Below are 19,785 nucleotides of genomic sequence, written 5' to 3'. Positions count from 1 at the left end.
TCTAAGTAAAAGTGTAGAAGTACTGTTTTAAAACTACTTAAAGTATAAAAGTAAATGTAATGAAAGTAATGTAAGGGGAGGGGGGCATTAAGAACAAAAGCTTAGGCCAATTACAGGCTGAATTATCTACTGTTTTTCTCTGAACTCCGTGCTCCTCCGGTAATTTTAGTCCCGTCCGTTCCTCGCCTTTAATAAAATAGCCATTTGTGCACTGCCGCGCACCGTAATTACACTTTGGGTGTGCTCGGTTTACACGGAGATTCACATAAAAAACACAACAGCGAATGGAAATGGAGGAGCTCCTGAACAGCGTTGTGATGTCATGTGACCGAGAAAAAAGCCTAAAAACTCACTGGTCCTCCTGTTTTTTCAATTGCAGTCCGGATGCAGGAGTTTTATCACTGAATAGAAGTGTGAAATATAATATTTTTCCACAGACCCCTGAGAAACTAATCCTGTCCAGATGGAGCTTATGGCAATATTACAGGATTTTATTTATTTTTTTTTTTTTAACTAATATGATTTACATTATGCCGTCTGACAGTTCCAGAAAAAGGTCGTCTTCAGCTTCACCCAAGTTTTATAGTGCAATAGAACTGTAAATATACTGTGAAGGATTTATTGCAACAAGTAGATTTAGTGTCAGAATAAACTCGCTATTGTTTATTATGAATTAGTTTATTTATTTTTTAACATGGCACAAATCTTTTTTTACAGTCGACACATGCAGAGTATTTCTGCACTGAACAATAGAAAAAAGTACAAAAGCAACATTTCTTTTCTTTCTTACAACAAGAAACACCAGAAGAGACCACAGCAAATGTGGTAACGTCCTTCAGAACCATCAACCAATTCTGTCCATTTCAGAACTCCTCCAGTCCCACAGTGGGAGGAGATGCAGGGAAATATATGTACAACATATCCAGAGTCATGAACGCAGTCCCACCCGATCCAGCAGGAGCTCTAGAACTGCTGCATTATGAGCTTCTTCTTCAGGTCGTGGGAGAATTTGTTGGAGCGGAACATGTCGCTGTCGTAAAACGCTGACAAGTTGTGGATGTTGATCTGCCGCGCCTGAGGAGAGAAAATAAGGACAAAAAAATATAAATAAAAAATGGAGAAATAAGCAAACAACTACTTAATATCTTATCACAATATTGTACACCAACTGAGAGAGGGGTGGAACAGGGGTGGACGATACAGCCCTAAAATAACATCACAATATTTTATGGTATTTTCGCGATAATGATACTTTTGGCAAAAGTGACAAAACACTGAATAAAAAAAAATACTACTACTGCAACAAAATGAACAAACTACTTGAGTTTTAGCATCAGGAGTAAAGCAGCATAAAGTTATCCAAAAGCAGTGTGTAAGACTGGTGGAGGAGAACATGATGCCAAGATGCATGAAAAAAACTGATTAAAAACCAACCAGGATTATTCCACCAAATATTGATTTCTAACTCTTTTTGAATATGAACTTCTTTTCTTTGTATTATTTGAGCATCTTTTTGTTATTTCAACCATTTCTCATTTTCTGTAAATAAATGCTCTAAATGAGAATATTTTTATTTGGAATTTGGGAGAAATGTTGTCTGTAGTTTATAGAATAAAACAACAATGTTCATTTTACTCAAACATAAACCTAGAAATAGCAAAATCAGAGAAATTGACTCAGAAACTGAAGTGATCTCTATTTTATTTTCTAAAGAGCTGTTTGAGAGTGATGCATCCTAAGCATGTTATTAAAAAGTGCTAAAACAATATATATCAGAGCTAGCGCCTTAATCCATCTTCAGTTTTTGTAAAGTTGTTGTATTACTGATTGATGTAAAATTACCAATTTTAAACATTTATGAAATCTATTTTAAATCACTTCTAAAGTCCAACAAACTACAGCACAGCAGACACCACTGAAACAAACAGGATTTTGTTGTGAACAGACAGTAAGTGTGACTGAGCCGTATTTTACCTTATCCACCAAATCTTTCTCCGGGATTTCGATCACGTCCTGCTGAGCTCCGTATCTGTTGCGCTGGTAAGCCACCTGCTCAGCCACCAGCTGCTTCAGGATGAACAGCAGCAGCTCGTTGTTGTCTCGCCTGAAGGCCAGGTACCGCGCAAACGTCTGGAGGAAACAGATATGCATCAATCAAACCGTGAAAAAACACACAACTCCAAAACACACAACTGCTGAGAGAGACGGCACTGAAACTCTATAAAATACTGAATAGCTTGATTTTTTACAGCTACTATCTACAGCAAGCATCTTCATAAGTTCCTTATCTCATCACATCATATATAATCTCAATACTAATCCTACTGCAGCTGATCAGTTTAAAAAAAAAAAAAGCCACAGCCACATTTTTTTAATAATGTGAGAAAATAATATGGGTATTGATTGTTAGATATATTATATATCTATATTTGTAGATTTTCTGGTTATTGTAAAATATGCTCCAATGCAGAAGAGCCATTTAACTTGTAAAAAGCGCTACATAAATTGATTTTATCCGACTGGTGGAATAGAAATGTAAAACGTCCATAACCAGAAGAGAATTTATATTTTTTTATTTATTCATTTATTTTTTTCTCCCTAGGACAACCAATCGGAATCAAGGTGGTACATAGGTATTGACTGCTAAGGTTCTAAAAAGATGGTCGCTAAGGTGTGGCTACAGTGTTCTAGTGGGCTAATCAGCTAGTTTTTAAAACACTTAAAAAAAAAAAAAATAAAAAAGTAGTTTTTGTTTAAATAGAACAAAAAAAGGAGGGGAGAAAAAGGCAATTCTGCACACCTTCCTCATGCTCTTCATCACACTGAACTTCTGCGTGTCGATGAAGCTCTCCAGCATCACGCGGATGGCCATGTTCACGTCGTCCTCCTGTACGTAATCCCGGAGGTGCATCCGAGCGTGAGCCTCGGCCATTCGGATCATCGACTCGATGTGACGCACCGTGATCGGGATGCTGCCCGTAGCCTGTAGGACAAATACATTTTTATAATAAAAATCTATAAAATAAAAGACTAACACCTTTAAATATATATATATATATATATATACATATATATACACACACACACAGTAGAGCTTAGATTCTCTGCCCGAACTCAAGAAAATAGTAAAGTAAGCGTCTGTTTTTAATGCTGTTTTTATTTTATAAAAAGCTATGGCGTGATAATCCCAATATAGCAAAGTAACAAATTAAACTGTTTTAAATAAAAGTTTCACAACCCCATTCTGAACAGATTTCACATATTCAAAAAAATAATAATAATAAATTACGCTCTACTTACCATAAAAAAATGTCGGGTTTAAAAAGGTTTTTGGGGCGAGTCGGGCCAGAAAATATTTTTAGGAGCACGATCTAAGCTCCAATACACAGGAGCATGTGATTTTTTTTTTTTTTAAATATCAATAAAAAGTTTCTTTATTTCAGTAATTCAGTTCAAAATGTGAAACATAATATGGAGGTATTACACACACTGCTCTATTTAAGGTGTTTATTTAGCAGTGTGGACAGTGTGCCAAGTCCTGCTGGAAAATGAAATCCACATCTCTATAAAAGTTGTCAGCAGAAAGAAAATTTTATGGAGATGCTGATTTTATTTTCCAGCAGGACTTGGCACACTGCTCACACTGCCAATGGTACCAATTGGTCTTATATAATATTCTAATTTTCTGAGACACTGATTTTTGGGTTTTTTATTGGCTCTGTGTGTAATACATCTATATATTATACATGAGTTTCACATTTTTAACTGAATTACTGAAATAAAGTAATGATACTGTAATTTTTTGAGATGCACCAGTATAAAGAACTTTTTAAACTACATATATCTAACAGCTCTGCTCTCACCATAGACTCCTTACGGAGGTCGCTGTAGATACGAGCCACCTTGTCCTGGTCCATCTGGTTGAGTTTGGGCCGGACGCGCTCTTTGGCGTAGATGATGTACTTCCTGAGCAGCTCCTGAGGGATGGGCGGCACATCGGAAGAGTTCGGCAGCACCACCTCTTCCAGCCCGGCCACGCCCCCTTCCTTATTGCTGGGGTGATGCTTGATGTGGCTGCCGACCACAAAACGAGCGAGCATCTCGTCCTTAACAGAGCGAGAATAAGAGAATAAAATCAACCAAAACAATCAAGCTTTATTTCCACTCAGTACATTAAGAGTAACCTTTATTTTCAATGCTGCTGAGCATTTACAAAATTAAAGAGACTGAAAAATGAGTTTAAAAATTATAAAAACAAGCAAAAAATATGGAAGATTTAATAAAGTAATAAAATAATTCAGAATAAAAGGATAAGCAAAAAGACTTAAATGTAAAGCAATAAATACATATAAATAAATAGAATAATATAATCAAAGAAAGACGACTAAAATAACACCAAAACTACAAAAGGTAAAATGAGGGAACTAAAAGTTTTTTTTAAACTGTGCAAGGGTGAAAAGGTAAAGGTGTTGGTAACTCACCTGCACAGGGTCCACAGTGTCTCTTACAACACACAACACGTCAAAACGAGACACGATGGGCTCGGTCAGGTCCACGTTCTCAGAGAAGGTGAGGGACGGGTCATAGCGACCACCTGAAATAAAAAAAAAAAAATATGAGTCATTAGCCACAGAAAACAATAGCCATTAGACAAAGCTCGAATAGTGAAACATGCGGTGCATCTGGAAACTTCTGCTGCCGCTCCTGCCTCTTGCTAAGGTGATACTACGGTACAGGTGCTGGTTGCTAAGGTGTTTCTAAGTGGTTGCTAATGTGTCACCTTTACAGTGTTTCAGTAAAGTTTTAGTGTTGCTATACTAGAGCTTAAATCTTAAAATATTGATTTCGGCTTACAGGCAAAAAAAAAAAAAAAGAAAAAAAAAATATCATTGTCTCAGAAAATTATATTATTATATACACTAAGACTATTTGGTACTTTTTTTAGCAGTGTGGGCAGTGTGCCAAATGCTGCTGGAAAATGAAATCCGCATCTCCATAAAAGTTGTCAGCAGAGGGAAGCGTGAAGTGCTGTAAGATTTTGCAGGAAAACACTGCATACGTACCGATAGGGTTGGCAGCAGCCATGACCGTGCAGCGGGCCTGCAGTGAAGTGACTATTCCTGCTTTAGAGATGGAGATGCTCTGCTGCTCCATAGCTTCATGGATACTCGTTCGGTCCTGGTCATTCATCTGGAGCGCACACAATAAAACTCAAGTTACTCAAAGCGAGTCTAAATGTACTTAGAGATTTTAACACATCCCACAGATCAGCGTAGCATTTACCTCCACTTTTTTTTCTACAAACTTTGAACTTTATTATATGAATAAACAGATGCATTTTTTTTACTGGTTCTGTTTAACAGGCAGCTAATCGTGCTAATGCTAACTGATAGAATTGCAAAACTATTTTGTATTCTATACTGTTTTATCACTTTAGATTGCAATCGTTAATAAATACATTTCTAAAGATCTAAACACAGCGTGCACGTTTCCGCACCCAGCATAAACCCATACATCACTTTTCTCCCACAGTGGAGGACAGTATAAGACTTGTCTACATCAGACACTCTCTCTCACGCTCCTCACCTTATCAAACTCGTCGATGAGGCAAACCCCTCGGTCAGCGAGCACCAGCGCTCCCGCCTCCAGCGTCCACTCCCGGGTCACCGGGTGCCTCTGCACGTACGCCGTCAGACCCACGGCCGAGGCTCCCTGCCCGGTGGTGAACACGGCCCGGCTCGCCACCTTCTCCACGTACTTCAGGAACTGGGACTTGGCTGTGCCAGGATCTCCACACATCAGCACATTGATGTCACCGCGCACTTTGTGCTTCCCTCCTTTAAAACAAGAGGCGTTTCAGAATGCGTTAGTATTAATGGGATCACCATCGGTCCTAGCATTTAACCCTAGCCCTCAGTTTTCCGTGTGCAGGTCTAGATAGTAGTGCGTGTCTTGATTAGGAGTATCATATCAAATCGTACGCAATATCGCAGACATTTTTAAATATGGCGAATTATACCCTGAAATATTGTGTCATATCTTCTACCCCTAATCACCACATCATATATCTACTAGAGACAGATTATATCTGTCCAGTATCATTTATTTTACTTTAATCCTGGATATATGGAGTTTCTATATTTGAAGTGCATTATAGTATCATGACATTCTGTATCATTGACTTCTGTTACAAATCTGATAAAGTTCTTGTAATTTTAATATTATATGTTTAATAATAAAATTTAATTTTCATTTTTTTTTGCAGTAGTGTATTTTTCTAGTGTTGTGTCAGATCACCAAGAGTATAGTCATCATAAAAAATGAATAAATAAATGATTTTTTTTTTTTTAGGGACATGTCGCCCACCCCTAGTCCTGATTCTTGTTATGTTGGAGGGGTATGTTATAGGAAGTGTTTTGAGGTTACATGACCTTTCAAACTTCACTAGAAGTTAATTTCAGATAGCTAACTTTCCCATTCCACCTTAAACGCTTCAACAAAAGATACAAATAAATAAAATAAATAAATAAAAGGTAATAAAGCTTATTTCAGCTCCCCATCAGAGAAATTAAGGAATAGACAAGAAAAAAAAAATGCTACAGCACCTTCCCACCTTTTAAAGACTGAACTCTAGATCCACTCACCTGGATTCTTTGCCTCGCCACCGAACAGCGCCAGAGCCAGACCCCTCTTAATGTCCTCATGGCCGTAGATGGAAGGTCCGATGCTGGCGAAGATCTACAGAAACACAATGCATTGATCAGTCCCGTAAAGATATAAGGGAAACAGACAATAGTCTAGATTTCTTAAAATTCTGGTATTTCTTTGTATTGTTGGGAGGGCAACAGTTATAATCGTTTAGAGTAGTTTAGGTCTGGGAGACTAGAGTCCTTTTACTTTTACTGTACTATAATCTCAGGAAAGGGAGAGCAAGTGAGAGAATGCTTGAGACTTCAGCGCAGTTCAGGTTTGTCTGCAGTTTGAATAAAAAATAAAATAAATAAAAAAGTGTGGGTGAATCTTTAGAAGTAGACTCTGAATTTAGAGCACGATGACATGTTTACTATGCTGTGAGCGCTCTGTATAAAATGCACATAAACATGCCAAACCCAAAGTATTGAAAATGAGCACAACTTTATTAACACCTTTCGGGACTCTATAGAACCGAAATATTTCAACTAGAGTCTTTTTGGTATTAAATTTTGATTGGAAGGTAATTTGACTGATTGAAAACAACATCACATAATCTGAGCTTACCCTCTCTCCAATACGCTCATCCTTGGACAGAGCTACGATAGCCTTCACATCTTCATCAGTCAACTCGGCCACAGCCACCCGATCATCTTTACGAGCAATGTGATTGGCTAGGATCACTGTAGCAAACACTGGGAAGCCATTGGCCATGTTCAGAGAGCCGTCATAGTTGTTGTGGTAGATTCCAGTGAGCTCCTGATAAAGAAAGAACAACATTTTAATAAGTAAATACATCAGATGACCGTTAAGTCTATTTGATTTAATAGAAACTTAACTAAAATTGCACCAAATAATTTTAATATGTCTTTAAAGCTCTTTAATAGCTCTTGAACGAACGAACCGTCCCCAAGTCATTTTCTTGATAAATGGACCAATAGAAATGCTCCAAAATTTCCTTAAACCTCTTTTTACATTGAATTTTTTTTCTCTCTCTCCTTGCTGTTTTGGAGATCCATGTTTTTATGAGCCTACATTACTAACTACACAACTAACTTTTTTTTTGTAGATAAAATTTGGATGCAATTTGATTCTAAATCCCATAAATTCCATTTCATTTATTTTAGATATAAACACATTAATTTTTGCATGAATGGTGAGCATTTGATGGAACTTGTGTGCTTAAAATCTGGGCTACAAAAAAATAAATCTCTCTATGTTTACTAAATTCAGGGTAGCTTTTTCACTACTCTGAGAATTTTTGTAAAAAGCTGCACTACAGACACAAGCACTACACTGTGGTGACTGGCAGACTCACAATTTCATCTCCAGGCTTGCAGTGGTCCACCAGATCAGCCAGCAGGATGGCGTCTTTGGACCGGGGCAGACGGCCAGCGGCTACTTTCCCAGGGCTCTCCTGGATGGTGATGCGCTGATAGTTCTGATACACCGTCTGTGGGAAGAGTGGCTAGTTAATAGAACTGCTAAAACTACGTAATTAATTTAGTCACTAGCTGTAATTCAGCAAACTTTGACTGATCCTATTCCAGCATTCTTACACCACAAAGTTTAATAAATACAGGCCAACGTGTGTTCTTCTGCAAAGCAAACTTTTAACTGCATTTTTCAAACTATAAGGCACATTTTGTGCGACTCTTGTAAGGAACAGGGGTGTTGCCATGTTTTTCTTCTAATACAGTAAGTGTAAAGCTAATCCAAGTTAAGTAAACAAAACTGCAATTCTTCAATCGAGTGCTGGAAGTTAATCTACACAGATTGGTCTCCTGAAAACTAATTATTTAGGTGAGTAAAGCACTTCCGCTTATTTACAATAAGTTTAGATTTCCAGATTTCTGCTAATGCTTGAGCAGGCTCAACCTCTAGCACTGGGGTTGTGGGATCAAGTCCCCATCTGGGTGGAGTTCTCATGTACTCCTTGAGTCTGTGTGAATTTCCTTCCACAGTCCAAAAAGATGAAGATCATGTAAACTGTGTGGGTGTTTGTAAATGTATGTGAAACTGTATGCACATATGGATTGGAACTGGATACAGTCCTCCAGGTGGACGGTGGTTTCCGGTTGAGAGTATGCTAAGCGCTATTGGCTGCCACTTCTTAACGGTAAACAATCCCTGGGTTTCTAGAAAGATGATATATATATATATATATATTACTGTAACTTCATTCATTCACTCATTTAAAAAGACAGAACCTTCAGTAAGACGCACCTGCTCCATGTTGATCTCAAAAGGCCCGAGCGACTGACACTCCGGACAGGAGCCTGGCTTCACCTCCTGATTCTGGGATTGGAAGAAGGGGCCGAGGATGAAGCTACACTTATTACAGTTGTATTTGACCATTCCCAGCTGTGGTAGAACCCCCGTGCAGCTGGTTACCACACCACTGGTCCTGATCAGCTGGTTCAGATGCAGCTGCCTACAGAGAGGATTCACAAAGCAAAGAATTACTACAGAATTCACTGGATAATAAACATGAGAACATCTTTATGTGCCAGCCAACAATACAACCGGAGCAACATGAGAAAAGAGCAACACCTATCATCACAAAGAGAGCATGGCCAACTATGCTCGCTCTGACTCCGGCTGCTGATGCTAAAGCAGCACGATATGAGAATTAAACTCGCAATCCCCAAGTCAGTGTTCAACAAGTCGTACTGGATAATGAAAAACCATCACAATGGCATCTAAGAGATTTATGCCCATCATCAGCTGTCTGAACATGTACCTGAGAGATCTCAGCTCCTCCACCAGCGGCAGGTTCCCGATACGGACGTGGATCTCGTGAGCGATGCGGTCGTATTTGGGGTACATGGCCAACACCACCTCCTTCGCCGCTTCATCAAAGATCTTCAACATCTCAGCAGGAGCTTCAGGGAGGAAGTAGGCCAGCACGTGCTCTCTGGAGGCCAGCTCCTCGTAGTTCACCAGCAAACTTTCCTTATTTTCTACAAAAAGAACAATTTCACAGTTATTAATAACAATTTTAAAAAGCTAGTCAACAGTTTAGACCAAACAAATAGCAAATTGCAAACTTTTCCTTTTCTAACCATCTTAATTTTTTAGGCCACTACTCGATTTTTAATGGTCAGAACTTGCTGTCGTGTAACTGGTAATCTTTTAGCTGGTGTGATTTATACACTACATCTGTGACCGTCAGAGACAGAGGATCACAAATTACAAGATCTTTCAGCAGGAGGAACACACGGTGAGCCTAACTGCTTTGTAAAATCATGTTTTACACCAAAAACACATGCTGCTAGAACTGATGCTGTACATAAGACTAGGGCTGAGTATCTTCTGTCTCTCTCTTCTGAAACTATAGAAAAGTGAGAAAAAAAAGCTCTAGCCTTACCAATCTTAAGACTAGACTAAACTATTAGTGTCTCCTCCCAAAAAGAAATAAAATCATGGTTTAAAATAATTTAAGTGATTATATCCCTAACAAAATAAAAATAATAAGTATAATTATATAATAAGTCTTGTATTGGTATCAGAAATTTTAAAACAATACTAGTCTTATGCAAGACACGTTTGGTTTTCTTCCAAAACGGAAGCCCATAAGAAACAAGGGATACAATTTCTTTGTGCACTGATTTGCTATGAAAAACAGAACATAGAAAATGAGAATACCTCCTCTACACAAGTAGCTTACCTTTACACATATCGCTGATCCTCTCTTTAAACACGTTGTGCCCGTGCTCGTCCACGTGTGTGCGCAGGAAGTTCTTGAAGCGGTGGTAGATCTCCAGACGAGGAGCAGCCATGGACACCCACTCTCTCACCGTGTGTCCCTTCATATCCTCCAGGTTCTCAATGCTCTCGATCATCTCCTCGTCCTCACCTTCGGCCCCGGCGCCCTCAGCCGCTCGCTCAGCCAGACGCCTGCGCCTCTTAGACGGCCGCTCGTCATCCTCATCTTCACTGTCTGTGTTAACAAAAGCACAGAGAACACATTCAGACGTGATATACTAGCAGAACTGCACATGTTAAAGATACATACTGTACAAAAAGCTTGAGAGTTATCAGTTATAATCAGACATTGTAATTAATAGAATTTGTATAACATGTTTTAAATGTACAGCTCTGGAAAAAATGAAGAGAGCACTTCAGTTTCTGAATCAGTTTCTCTGATTTTGCTATTTATAGGTTTATGTTTGAGTAAAATGAACATTGTTGTTTTATTCTATAAACTACAGACAACATTTCTCCCAAATTACAAATAAAAATATTCTCATTTAGAGCATTTATTTGCAGAAAGTGAAAAATGACTGAAATAAAAATAATGCAGAGCTTTCAGACCTCAAATAATGCAAAGAAAATTTTAAGAGTTCAGAAATCAATATCTGGTGGAATAACCCTGGTTTTTGGTCACAGATTTTTTAATAATGCATCTTGGCATCTTGTTCTCCTCCACCAGTCTTACACACTGCTTTTGGATAACTTTATGCTGCTTTACTCCTGGTGTAAAAATTCAAGCAGTTCAGTTTGGTGGTTTGATGGCTTGTGATCATCCATCTTCCTCTTGATTATATTCAAGATATTTTCAATTTGGTAAAATTAAAGAAACTCAGTTTAAGTGCTCTTGTTTATTTTCCAGACCTGTGTATGTACTAGAAGTAACTGAACGCACCATACAGCAGGCCTCTTCCCATGCGGCCCATGCCTTGATCTCGGTCTCGGCGCCTCATGGCCTCCTCTGCAGCCGCACGAGCTCCAGGAGAGAGCTCACTCAGGTCCTCTTCATCATCCAGACCCTCCTCTTCATACCGATCCAGCTCTGGGATGGCACGGTAGTCCCTGAAAAGAGCAAAATATGAGATTAACATGTGACAGTATGTGGTGCTGCTGGGCTAACATTCAGAAACTAACTTGAAACATTCTAAAACCAGTTTTCTATACCTACTTTGAGCTGGTGTTTCACTAAAAACAAAACATCCTCTTTGACTGAGGCTTGGAGAATATCAGAAATATTCTTTCAGAATTAATATATTAGCATATTTTCAATGTCTGTTTTATAATTACTGCTTTAACTGCAGAAAACAAATAATATTTTACACACGTGTGGTAATATCGTTGAGGTCACTGTGATTCAGTTTTAAAATCTCTCTAAAACCTTCCTTTCACTTAAGGCCCTAACTTAGCAACACAAACAATATATACTTACACAATACTTCAATAATACTTAATGTAAATAATACTAAAATATAATACTTAAAATAATACCAGAACCACTAATAATTCATCAAATAAACATAAAATAACTGGGGCATACACTTCGCCAACATGTTTAAATGTTTAAAACTTTACGAAAGTAAATTTCTGGAATCATATTGGCCAAGAATGAAGTGCATTTAGCAAGAGGAATTTCATTACATCTCCATCCCGTTCCCAATGAGCTCTTCTCCATCTCCTTCCTCCTCCTCCTCATTAGGGATGTTGTCCCCCAGCAGACCCTCGGACTCGTCCTCGAAAGGAGGCAGGTCTCTCCCCGGGCTGGAGGTCAGGTCCCCCCTCCGAGAGCCACGGCTGGGGCTGGTCGCCATGTGAAAAGACTCGGATGAATCCTGGAGTATAAAAAGAATGAAAAGAAAAGTTAGAAAATTACAATTCAAGGTCGTAAATAGCGCCAGTTTGAACCATCTGTTCTAGAATTGTATAAGCAATTTACCCACCAGACATGATTCCAGCATCACTGTAAATCCTAATTTTAAATATACATTTAGCGAAGTAAGATATTAAACTGGAAAATTGCTCCGCAGGACTTCAGTGAATCATTTTTCACTACAGCATAAATTAAACAAACTAAACATTATTTGGTCTTGCTTTTCAAAGAAATGCAGTTATAAAACTAAAACATAACATTTCTTGAATACTAAATATTTACAATTCCAACAGACAAAGCACAATATGCTATAATTATGCTGAAATTACCATTTCAATTTATTTTGTTTTCCATTTTTAAATAATAAACATATATTTAAGTTACAAATATATATGTTATAAGTATTCTTAATAATGCATGTGCTTTATTGATAGAAAAAAAGTTTTTTTATAACTTTGGAACGTAGTTTTATGAGCAAGAAGCAATGTGACTTTTTAAGACTTTTCCGTTCCACCTTAAAAATGTTACACGACTTAGCTAGCTAACCTACAGAGAATCTGGCTCGGTGCCCCAGAGCACTGCTGTATTTAAGGTGGAACGAAAGAATTCAATACAGAAGCTACGGACAATTTTATCAATAACGAATTGGATTACGTGAGCCATCGTTACCAACATGTAGGTATTAAAACTGCTCTATTATCAGCTTTTAGTATATTTTAATACTAAATCCTTCCCGCCAGTAACGTTATAGCTACTTTAGCTTAGCTAGCTAACTTAAACTGAGGAAACAGGCAGCTCTCTGGCTAGCCTGTTGTAGCTGCAAATACAAACACACTGCCTGAGAGAAAAACTTAATATTTTGTTGTACAGACACTTGAAAGGCGCCTAAATAAAATTATTCACCTCAGATTCGCCTCATATTTTGCTTCAGGGCTGCGTAATAAGGTTGATTAAGTAATAAACACTCGATTTAGCCCACAATGCTAACCAGCAGGAGCTTCAACAAAGACTGAACTTCTGCCCAACGTGGTCCTTCACTAGAGTACTAACTTTACGACAGACAGACAGAACAATACAGCAAAATATTAAGTTTCTCTCACTTAAACACATTTAACTTACTGGCGTCTAAATATCTAAAGTTAGATATTTTTAAGTAATACAATCAAGTTATTTATTTTAAAAATGTCAAAGTTAAAATTAAAAATTAAAAAGTTAAAGTTAAAATGTAGTTACAGCATCCGTATAAATAACTAGCGTTTTAACCATTCCCTTAAAAAGAACAGCTGTACAACAATAATAACAGTAATATCTAGTTATAGATAACGTTAAAACAAGATGATATATTTTAAATGTTAAGATAAGATAAAACAATGCCTTTATTAATCCCACAGCGGGTAAATATTGTGACCCATGTTAGCAGGTTAACAGCAGGAGTAACAGAAGACAATTAATGTTTTGATAATTATACAATAATTATTTTTAAAAATCTATTCGTAAAAAACGTATACGTATATATAACGTGTACGTATATCTTATGGTAAGCAGTCACCAATGTTATTGAACACAGGCTGACAGATTATTACAAAATGCCTCCATTCAGTTACATTAACTACGCACATTTGTTTATATCTAACTTACGAACTAGTGACCTATATAGTTATATATTTATAATTTACAATAGATCAAATCATATATATTTTTTAACATTTGGCCTTGTAAAATGCTATTATGTGCACTTGTTACTGCATTTCTATAAAAGACAACAACTTCAACCAAATCTATCAGATTTGTCTCTCAAAATAACCAGTATTATGACATTCTTCAATTATAATACATGTCTACATATAATCAGTTTAACAGTATCAGCCTCGTTTCAGACTATTTCCTTTAATACACTTTATTAAAATAATAAATAACAATCTTTAACTCACCGCCATCGTGCTGGTTTGATGTATACACGCCTGTTCTGCTCACTCTCCGGCTACTTTCCCCTGCAAGCCGAAGTTTTCGCGCGAAACTTCCCACGTGACCACAAAGCGCGGGAAAGCTTATGAATATGTATAGCTAAGGATTCTCCGCGAGTTCTAATTGGTCTGTCCGCAAGAGCGCCACGCCCCCCTGTGCTGTACTTCTACACAGATTCAATGCAGTATTTGACAAAGCGCGGGAAAGCTTATGAATATGTATAGCTACAGAGTCTCCGCGAGTTCTAATTGGTCCGTCGGCTAAAGAGCCACGCCTCCCTGTGCTGTACTCCTGCACACATTCAGCGCCGCATATGACAAAGCGCGGGAAAGCTCATGAATATGATCACATGACGAGTTTCCGCTGCTCTAATTTGCCGTTGGTTGGAGATGTAAGTCCACGCCCCCGGATCTGTAATTCCGCTGGGGGTCACTGTAGGATATTTTATAGAATAAAAGCACATTGTCGTTTTGTACTGACAGTACAGAGGAATAAATAAATTAATAAAATAAAACACACAATTAAAGTGTTTATTTTTAGGTCATAGTCTGGCCTTATAGCTCGGTAATATTTTTATAACATTTATCTTAAAATGATTTAAATAAACTTTTCCCTTTTCCCACGCGCTCGTAAAGGAGAAATCCAATGTGAAACGGACTTGTGTTGCAGTAAAACATGATAACCAGTACACCCTTTTGTCCAATAGTCCTCCTCCATTCTCCCCCAGCATTAAAAAAAAATAAAGTACTTTTAGCTGATGTTCCCAACAAGCTTACAATGCTAGCGATGGGGGTATACAGTTACCCATCAAAGTAGCACCACACTTCATTGGTAGAATTTCGAGGGCCTTACAAATAAAATGAGTGTTGCAGATAAGGAAAGCCATATATTTGCAAGGCAGGGGAAACAGAATTAAAGAACCCTGCTCTGGAGTGATGAAACTCCATCAAATATATATTTGGAATGAGTTGTAGTGTGAGTTTCTATCTTTATTTACGTTTTTTTTAGGCAAATACAATAAAATCCTCACTGAAATATTCAATATTCATCATACAACCTTCTTATTAGAGTAGAATCTGCTTTTAGCTAACAGGAATGCTCATATAGGTCGTATTTCTTATTCAGAAAGTTGAGATCGCCAACTTTAAATTCCAATATGGCTGCCCCCACATAAACAGTAGTAGTAGAAGCAGCAGTATGATATAGTTTATTATCATGTCTATCCCTTAGTGTTTTGTTAAATTAGTCATACACACAGTACTGTGTACAGCACCAACTTCTACCTGTGGTAATGGTGTTTCCATGCTGTTTGGATATGCAAAATAGTGTATAATGCTTTTTTTAATCAATAGGTATCAATGGTAGCAAACTAAATCTGACTTCTGAGGTTAACAGAATGAGGATAATACCCTTGCTTTCATAAGATGCACTAAAAGAGCAGGTAAGTGTTTCTTAAGAACATATTTAAACAATATTATTAAACAAGCAGCAGATCATTTAGAACATTTTAATCAGTGTTTATCCATCAGTGCATTAAGCCATGATATAATTCCAATGGTCTCCTATAAAATCTGAGGTTATTCTTGTCGGTCATTGGCCCCTTAACTGCACACGATCTACCTACACTAGTATCCAGTACCCTGTACCCTATTATGAAGCTTTAAAGATGACGTACAGCACTGGCATAGTTAAAGCAAAAGCAGTGTAGGTCAGAACTGTGGTGTACAGAGTAGTCTTATTGATCTGAGCCTCCAGTCTCTTCTCCGTCTGGTCCAGTCCCTGGATGATGCTCTCTGTATCACACACCAGCAGCTGCGTATCTTTAGTCTGAATGACTGGCTTCTCAACAGGACGATTCAACACAGATTTCCTCACGGCGTGAAGCTCTGTCGCCACCTTCCCCACGCTCTGCTCCAGCTGATGCAGCTGGGGCTTGAGATCTTCCATGAGAGCCTGAGCTTTCTGGCTGTGGAGGAGGATCTCCTTCACGGCTTCTTCTGAGGCACCGTGTGTAGACGGAGGGGTTGAAACGGGCACTGCTGCTGGCACTAAGACGGACCTTGGCTTGACTTTTTGTGCCTCGACTCCTCCACCTTTCACAGCTGCCCTAAACGTATCTATGAGGCCACGGAGTTCCTCCTGCTGGTTCTTGTGTAAACTGGCTTGGATCTTGATAGCTTCCTGTAGACTCGCCGGTCCCTTCTGAGCTTCTAGCAGCAGGCCTTTCAGTTCTTGAAGGCGTACCCGGTTTACGTAAGTGGACCCCATTACCCCAATGATGGCACCCAGCACCGAACCAATTACGGACCAGTTCTTGGTTCGCTCGGCCCGAGATCGCTCCTTCTCGTGGCTCTCTCGCACACCAGCCGAGAAGAGCGCAAATTTCTCTCGTTCGCACTCCTCCGCATTCTCGTAGGTTGTTTTCAGACGACGCTCTTCCTGCAGAGACAAAGAAGTTAGTGAGTGGATGGTTTAAGTAAATTAGAACCTCTTATCATGTTATTAGTAAGGATGCACAGAATATTTGGCAACTAAAATACATTTTCTGGAAATTACAACAAACCTGCAGTAGCTTGTGTTCCAGTGTTGCCAGTTCTAGATAATGTGCCTCCTCTCGTGATACACGGTCCAGGCGATCTCTGACTTCCTTCAATCTAACTTGAAGAGCCTCCAAACTGACGTGAGCCTCACGGACCATTCCTCTGGCTACCATGAACGCCTTCTCTGCCTTTAGACAGGATGAAAGATACAAGGATTACACAAACATAAAAAGATGATTAAGTCTAAAGAAGTGCTCTTCAGCATTTAGAAAGCTATAATATAAAGCGCTGGGAAAAAAATAAGAGACCACTAAAAATTATGAGTTTCTTGGTTCTTGATTTTACCAAATTAAAAACCTCTGGAATACAATCAAGAGGAAGATGGATGATCATAAGCCATCACCAATATGGCTTTTTGCACCAGGAGTGGCATAAAGTTATCCAAAAGCAGTGTGTAAGACTGGTGCTGCTCACCTCTGTAACTTTGCTCTGAGCATCTCGAACTTCATTGAGACCCACAAACTCCTCGTACTTCGCCCACCAGTAATTGACGGTAGTGCTCATGGTCCTCACAGAATTCTGTCCCCACTGTTTCCCAAGCTTTGCCACATTCTTCAGGGCGGCCGAGGCACGGTCCTGAGACGACACGGCCTTATCAGCCTTGTCCTCTGGGTTCTGCTTCGGGGAACAGTAGGTTCTGTTGATGGAGATGTTCCACTGGACTCTGCCAGGGACTTTGAGAAGGTAGAAGCAAGTTCCATAGCTCCTTGGTAGGACACAGCTTGCTCTGTACCTCATTGACTTGCTTTCATTTGGGCAGGAAACACACCTTAATCTGGCAACCTGTGGGAAACAATGTAAACAATGTAAACAGTGTAAAATGTTCTAAGGTGAGAGAACCGTGAGTATGGTAAAGGCAATTGGACCATTTTTAACTTCTTCAACATCTTCAGTGATGAAAAAATGTAAAAATGCTGTTTTCTGTCTGTAATGCACAGAAAAGAAGGCTCTAATAATCTATTATAAATTCTATTGTATTGGAAGCATGTGTGTAATATTTTACATTTGATGTTCACACTTTTATTTTCTAAACCTTCCATAAACTGGAAAAAAACATAATTAAAAAGTATTCTGAATCACATTAAATTAGTATAAAATAGCTGTTACTTTGCATAAATGGATCTAGGTACTATTCTACTGTTTTTCCAGTCTAGTGTATGGGGCAATGTTACCGTTTCATTGGTTCATAAACTTGTTCATTTGCTGGTTCGTGATCTATTCTGATAGACAGCAGCTCTCAAATAGTGTTATATACAACAAAACATTTAAAAATAAAAATATATAATACATGATGTCTATTATACTAGATGAAGGTTCTAAAAGGGTTAATTAAATTAGAATAAGATAGTAAATTGATCTCATTTCTCAGTGTTTTTTAATGAAATCAGTCAGCAGCAAGAATAAACACACATGAAAATAATGATAATATAATTGCAATATAATCTACTTTAATATACATAACCATTCAACACCATTCACTTTCACTTTACACAAGCTATCCTATATAATATATAGCAAAAATAGAATAAAATATTAAATATCTGCCTATATAACATGACATTTTAAAGCTATAAGAGTTTAAACACTTAAGCACTGAAGTTGCCATATATCAGATGTCAATAATTCACCCGGCAGCTCACTATTAGCCAGCTAGCTAATTAGTTAGCTAGGTTAGCTAGCTAGCTTCAAATTCATTTATATATATTAAAACACAGTTATCTAGTTATCTAACACACTAGTTACCAAACCTACCTACCAGATACCGTCTCTGTTAGTTAGTCCTGTCTGCCTTCGAGCGAAACCCTGAGCATTTTAAATACAAAACCAGCCTGTTATGAACTAATATCAGACAGACAGAGGTGAGTTAGCTTTGAGCAGTTAGTTAGTTATCTGTATGAAAGTCATGCTAAGCTAACATTTTCTTCAGGCACATTTCCAGGCTCCCCGGCCCGCTTCAGAAAGCCCCAGAAAGTCTTCAGGTGGTTTGTCAGACACTAGAGGGCGCTCGACAGGAAGACCAAAATGAATGGGTTCATATGGAGAAATTAAGCAAAATTAGTTTATAGAGTTTATAAATGTTTTATACTCAAAAAATGTTAAATTTTCCTCAACACAGAACAATAATAATAATAATTGTAATATTTTAAACTATACATATAAGCCCTTTAAACTGCAGCTGCAGTAAACACAATTGCAGTAACTTTAAATTTCTACATTTTTAATTTAGAAACATTTGGGTATGGAGGACAAAAAATGAAAGTATGAATAAATAAATGCACATATAAATGATTGAATAAATACGTATCTATATAAATACTGAATAATTGTATAGAAATAGAAATAAATTAATAAATACATTTTGTAAAATGAAAAGGTACACACTTAAAATTATATCAGGAATTTATTTTCATGCATGAACCTTTATTTGGGGCTGTTTCTGCAGCATGTCTATACAGTATTTGTTTCTTTATTTGGATATTTATTTATATGTGCATTTATTTATTTATACATATGTCATTTTTCGTCCGCCATATTATATATTTGGGGACAAAATGTTGGCTTTTTTATATTACAATATGGCTTTTTTTTTTTTTTCAAATTTTAGGTTTGACATCACTAGTTCGTGTGTTTTGACATGCTCTCCTCCACCAGTCTTTCACACTGCTTTTGTGTGACCTTATGCTGCTTTTGGCGAAAAAATCCTAGCAGTTCGAAGCAGTTCAGCTTTGTTAAATGGCTTGAGACCATCCACCTTTCTCTTGATTACATTCCAGATGTTTTAAATTAAAACTGTGAATAAAAATTTAAAAAAAGATTATTCCAACAAATATTAATATCTACCGGTAATCTCTAATCTAAAAACATTAGTATTATTATAGTGTTGTTTCTAAATGAATATTCAATGTTGCT

The 19,785-nt window shown here is 37.8% G+C and overlaps 2 protein-coding genes across 4 annotated transcripts; both read right to left on the bottom strand.

The window, feature by feature from the left end:
- Positions 1-659: 659 nt before the first annotated feature.
- Positions 660-14,387, bottom strand: mcm2 (minichromosome maintenance complex component 2). Of its 2 annotated transcripts, none has more exons than XM_007251501.4 (16): positions 14,242-14,387; positions 12,082-12,272; positions 11,339-11,505; positions 10,361-10,633; positions 9,434-9,653; positions 8,917-9,124; positions 8,009-8,143; positions 7,258-7,449; positions 6,645-6,738; positions 5,587-5,837; positions 5,064-5,190; positions 4,482-4,594; positions 3,864-4,106; positions 2,801-2,983; positions 1,975-2,130; positions 660-1,074 (listed from the first exon to the last, which is right to left on the bottom strand). In XM_007251501.4, the coding sequence occupies exons 1-16, from the start codon at positions 14,245-14,247 to the stop codon at positions 964-966; spliced, it is 2,670 nt and encodes an 889-aa protein (XP_007251563.2). In that variant the 5' UTR covers positions 14,248-14,387; the 3' UTR covers positions 660-963. The 2 variants fall into 2 exon arrangements, with proteins under 2 accessions (XP_007251563.2, XP_015461879.2); XM_015606393.3 differs by lacking the exon at positions 14,242-14,387 and adding an exon at positions 13,214-13,348.
- A 1,381-nt stretch (positions 14,388-15,768) lies between these two features.
- Positions 15,769-18,778, bottom strand: ccdc51 (coiled-coil domain containing 51). Of its 2 annotated transcripts, none has more exons than XM_007251500.4 (4): positions 18,628-18,778; positions 17,290-17,658; positions 16,839-17,003; positions 15,769-16,714 (listed from the first exon to the last, which is right to left on the bottom strand). In XM_007251500.4, the coding sequence occupies exons 2-4, from the start codon at positions 17,611-17,613 to the stop codon at positions 15,926-15,928; spliced, it is 1,278 nt and encodes a 425-aa protein (XP_007251562.3). In that variant the 5' UTR covers positions 17,614-17,658; positions 18,628-18,778; the 3' UTR covers positions 15,769-15,925. The 2 variants fall into 2 exon arrangements, with proteins under 2 accessions (XP_007251562.3, XP_007251561.3); XM_007251499.4 differs by having other exon boundaries at positions 18,632-18,777.
- Between the last annotated feature and the right edge of the window lie 1,007 nt (positions 18,779-19,785).

The sequence above is a fragment of the Astyanax mexicanus genome, chromosome 24, assembly GCF_023375975.1.
Source record: "Astyanax mexicanus isolate ESR-SI-001 chromosome 24, AstMex3_surface, whole genome shotgun sequence".
Classification (NCBI taxonomy): Eukaryota; Metazoa; Chordata; class Actinopteri; order Characiformes; family Acestrorhamphidae; genus Astyanax; species Astyanax mexicanus.
This window is presented reverse-complemented; position numbering and strand designations above follow the sequence as displayed.

Bases quoted from the DNA above. Each gene is read 5' to 3' on its own strand.
- ccdc51 (XM_007251500.4), bottom strand. From the start codon at position 17,613: ATGAGGTACAGAGCAAGCTGTGTCCTACCAAGGAGCTATGGAACTTGC. The intron at 17,004-17,289 runs GTGAGCAGCACC...TCCTGTCTAAAG, and splicing joins CTCAGAGCAAAGTTACAGAG to GCAGAGAAGGCGTTCATGGT. The intron at 16,715-16,838 runs GTTTGTTGTAAT...TTGTCTCTGCAG, and splicing joins TGGAACACAAGCTACTGCAG to GAAGAGCGTCGTCTGAAAAC.
- mcm2 (XM_007251501.4), bottom strand. The intron at 7,450-8,008 runs GTGAGTCTGCCA...TTTCTTTATCAG, and splicing joins GCAAGCCTGGAGATGAAATT to GAGCTCACTGGAATCTACCA. The intron at 5,838-6,644 runs GTGAGTGGATCT...CTTGTTTTAAAG, and splicing joins TGGCGAGGCAAAGAATCCAG to GAGGGAAGCACAAAGTGCGC.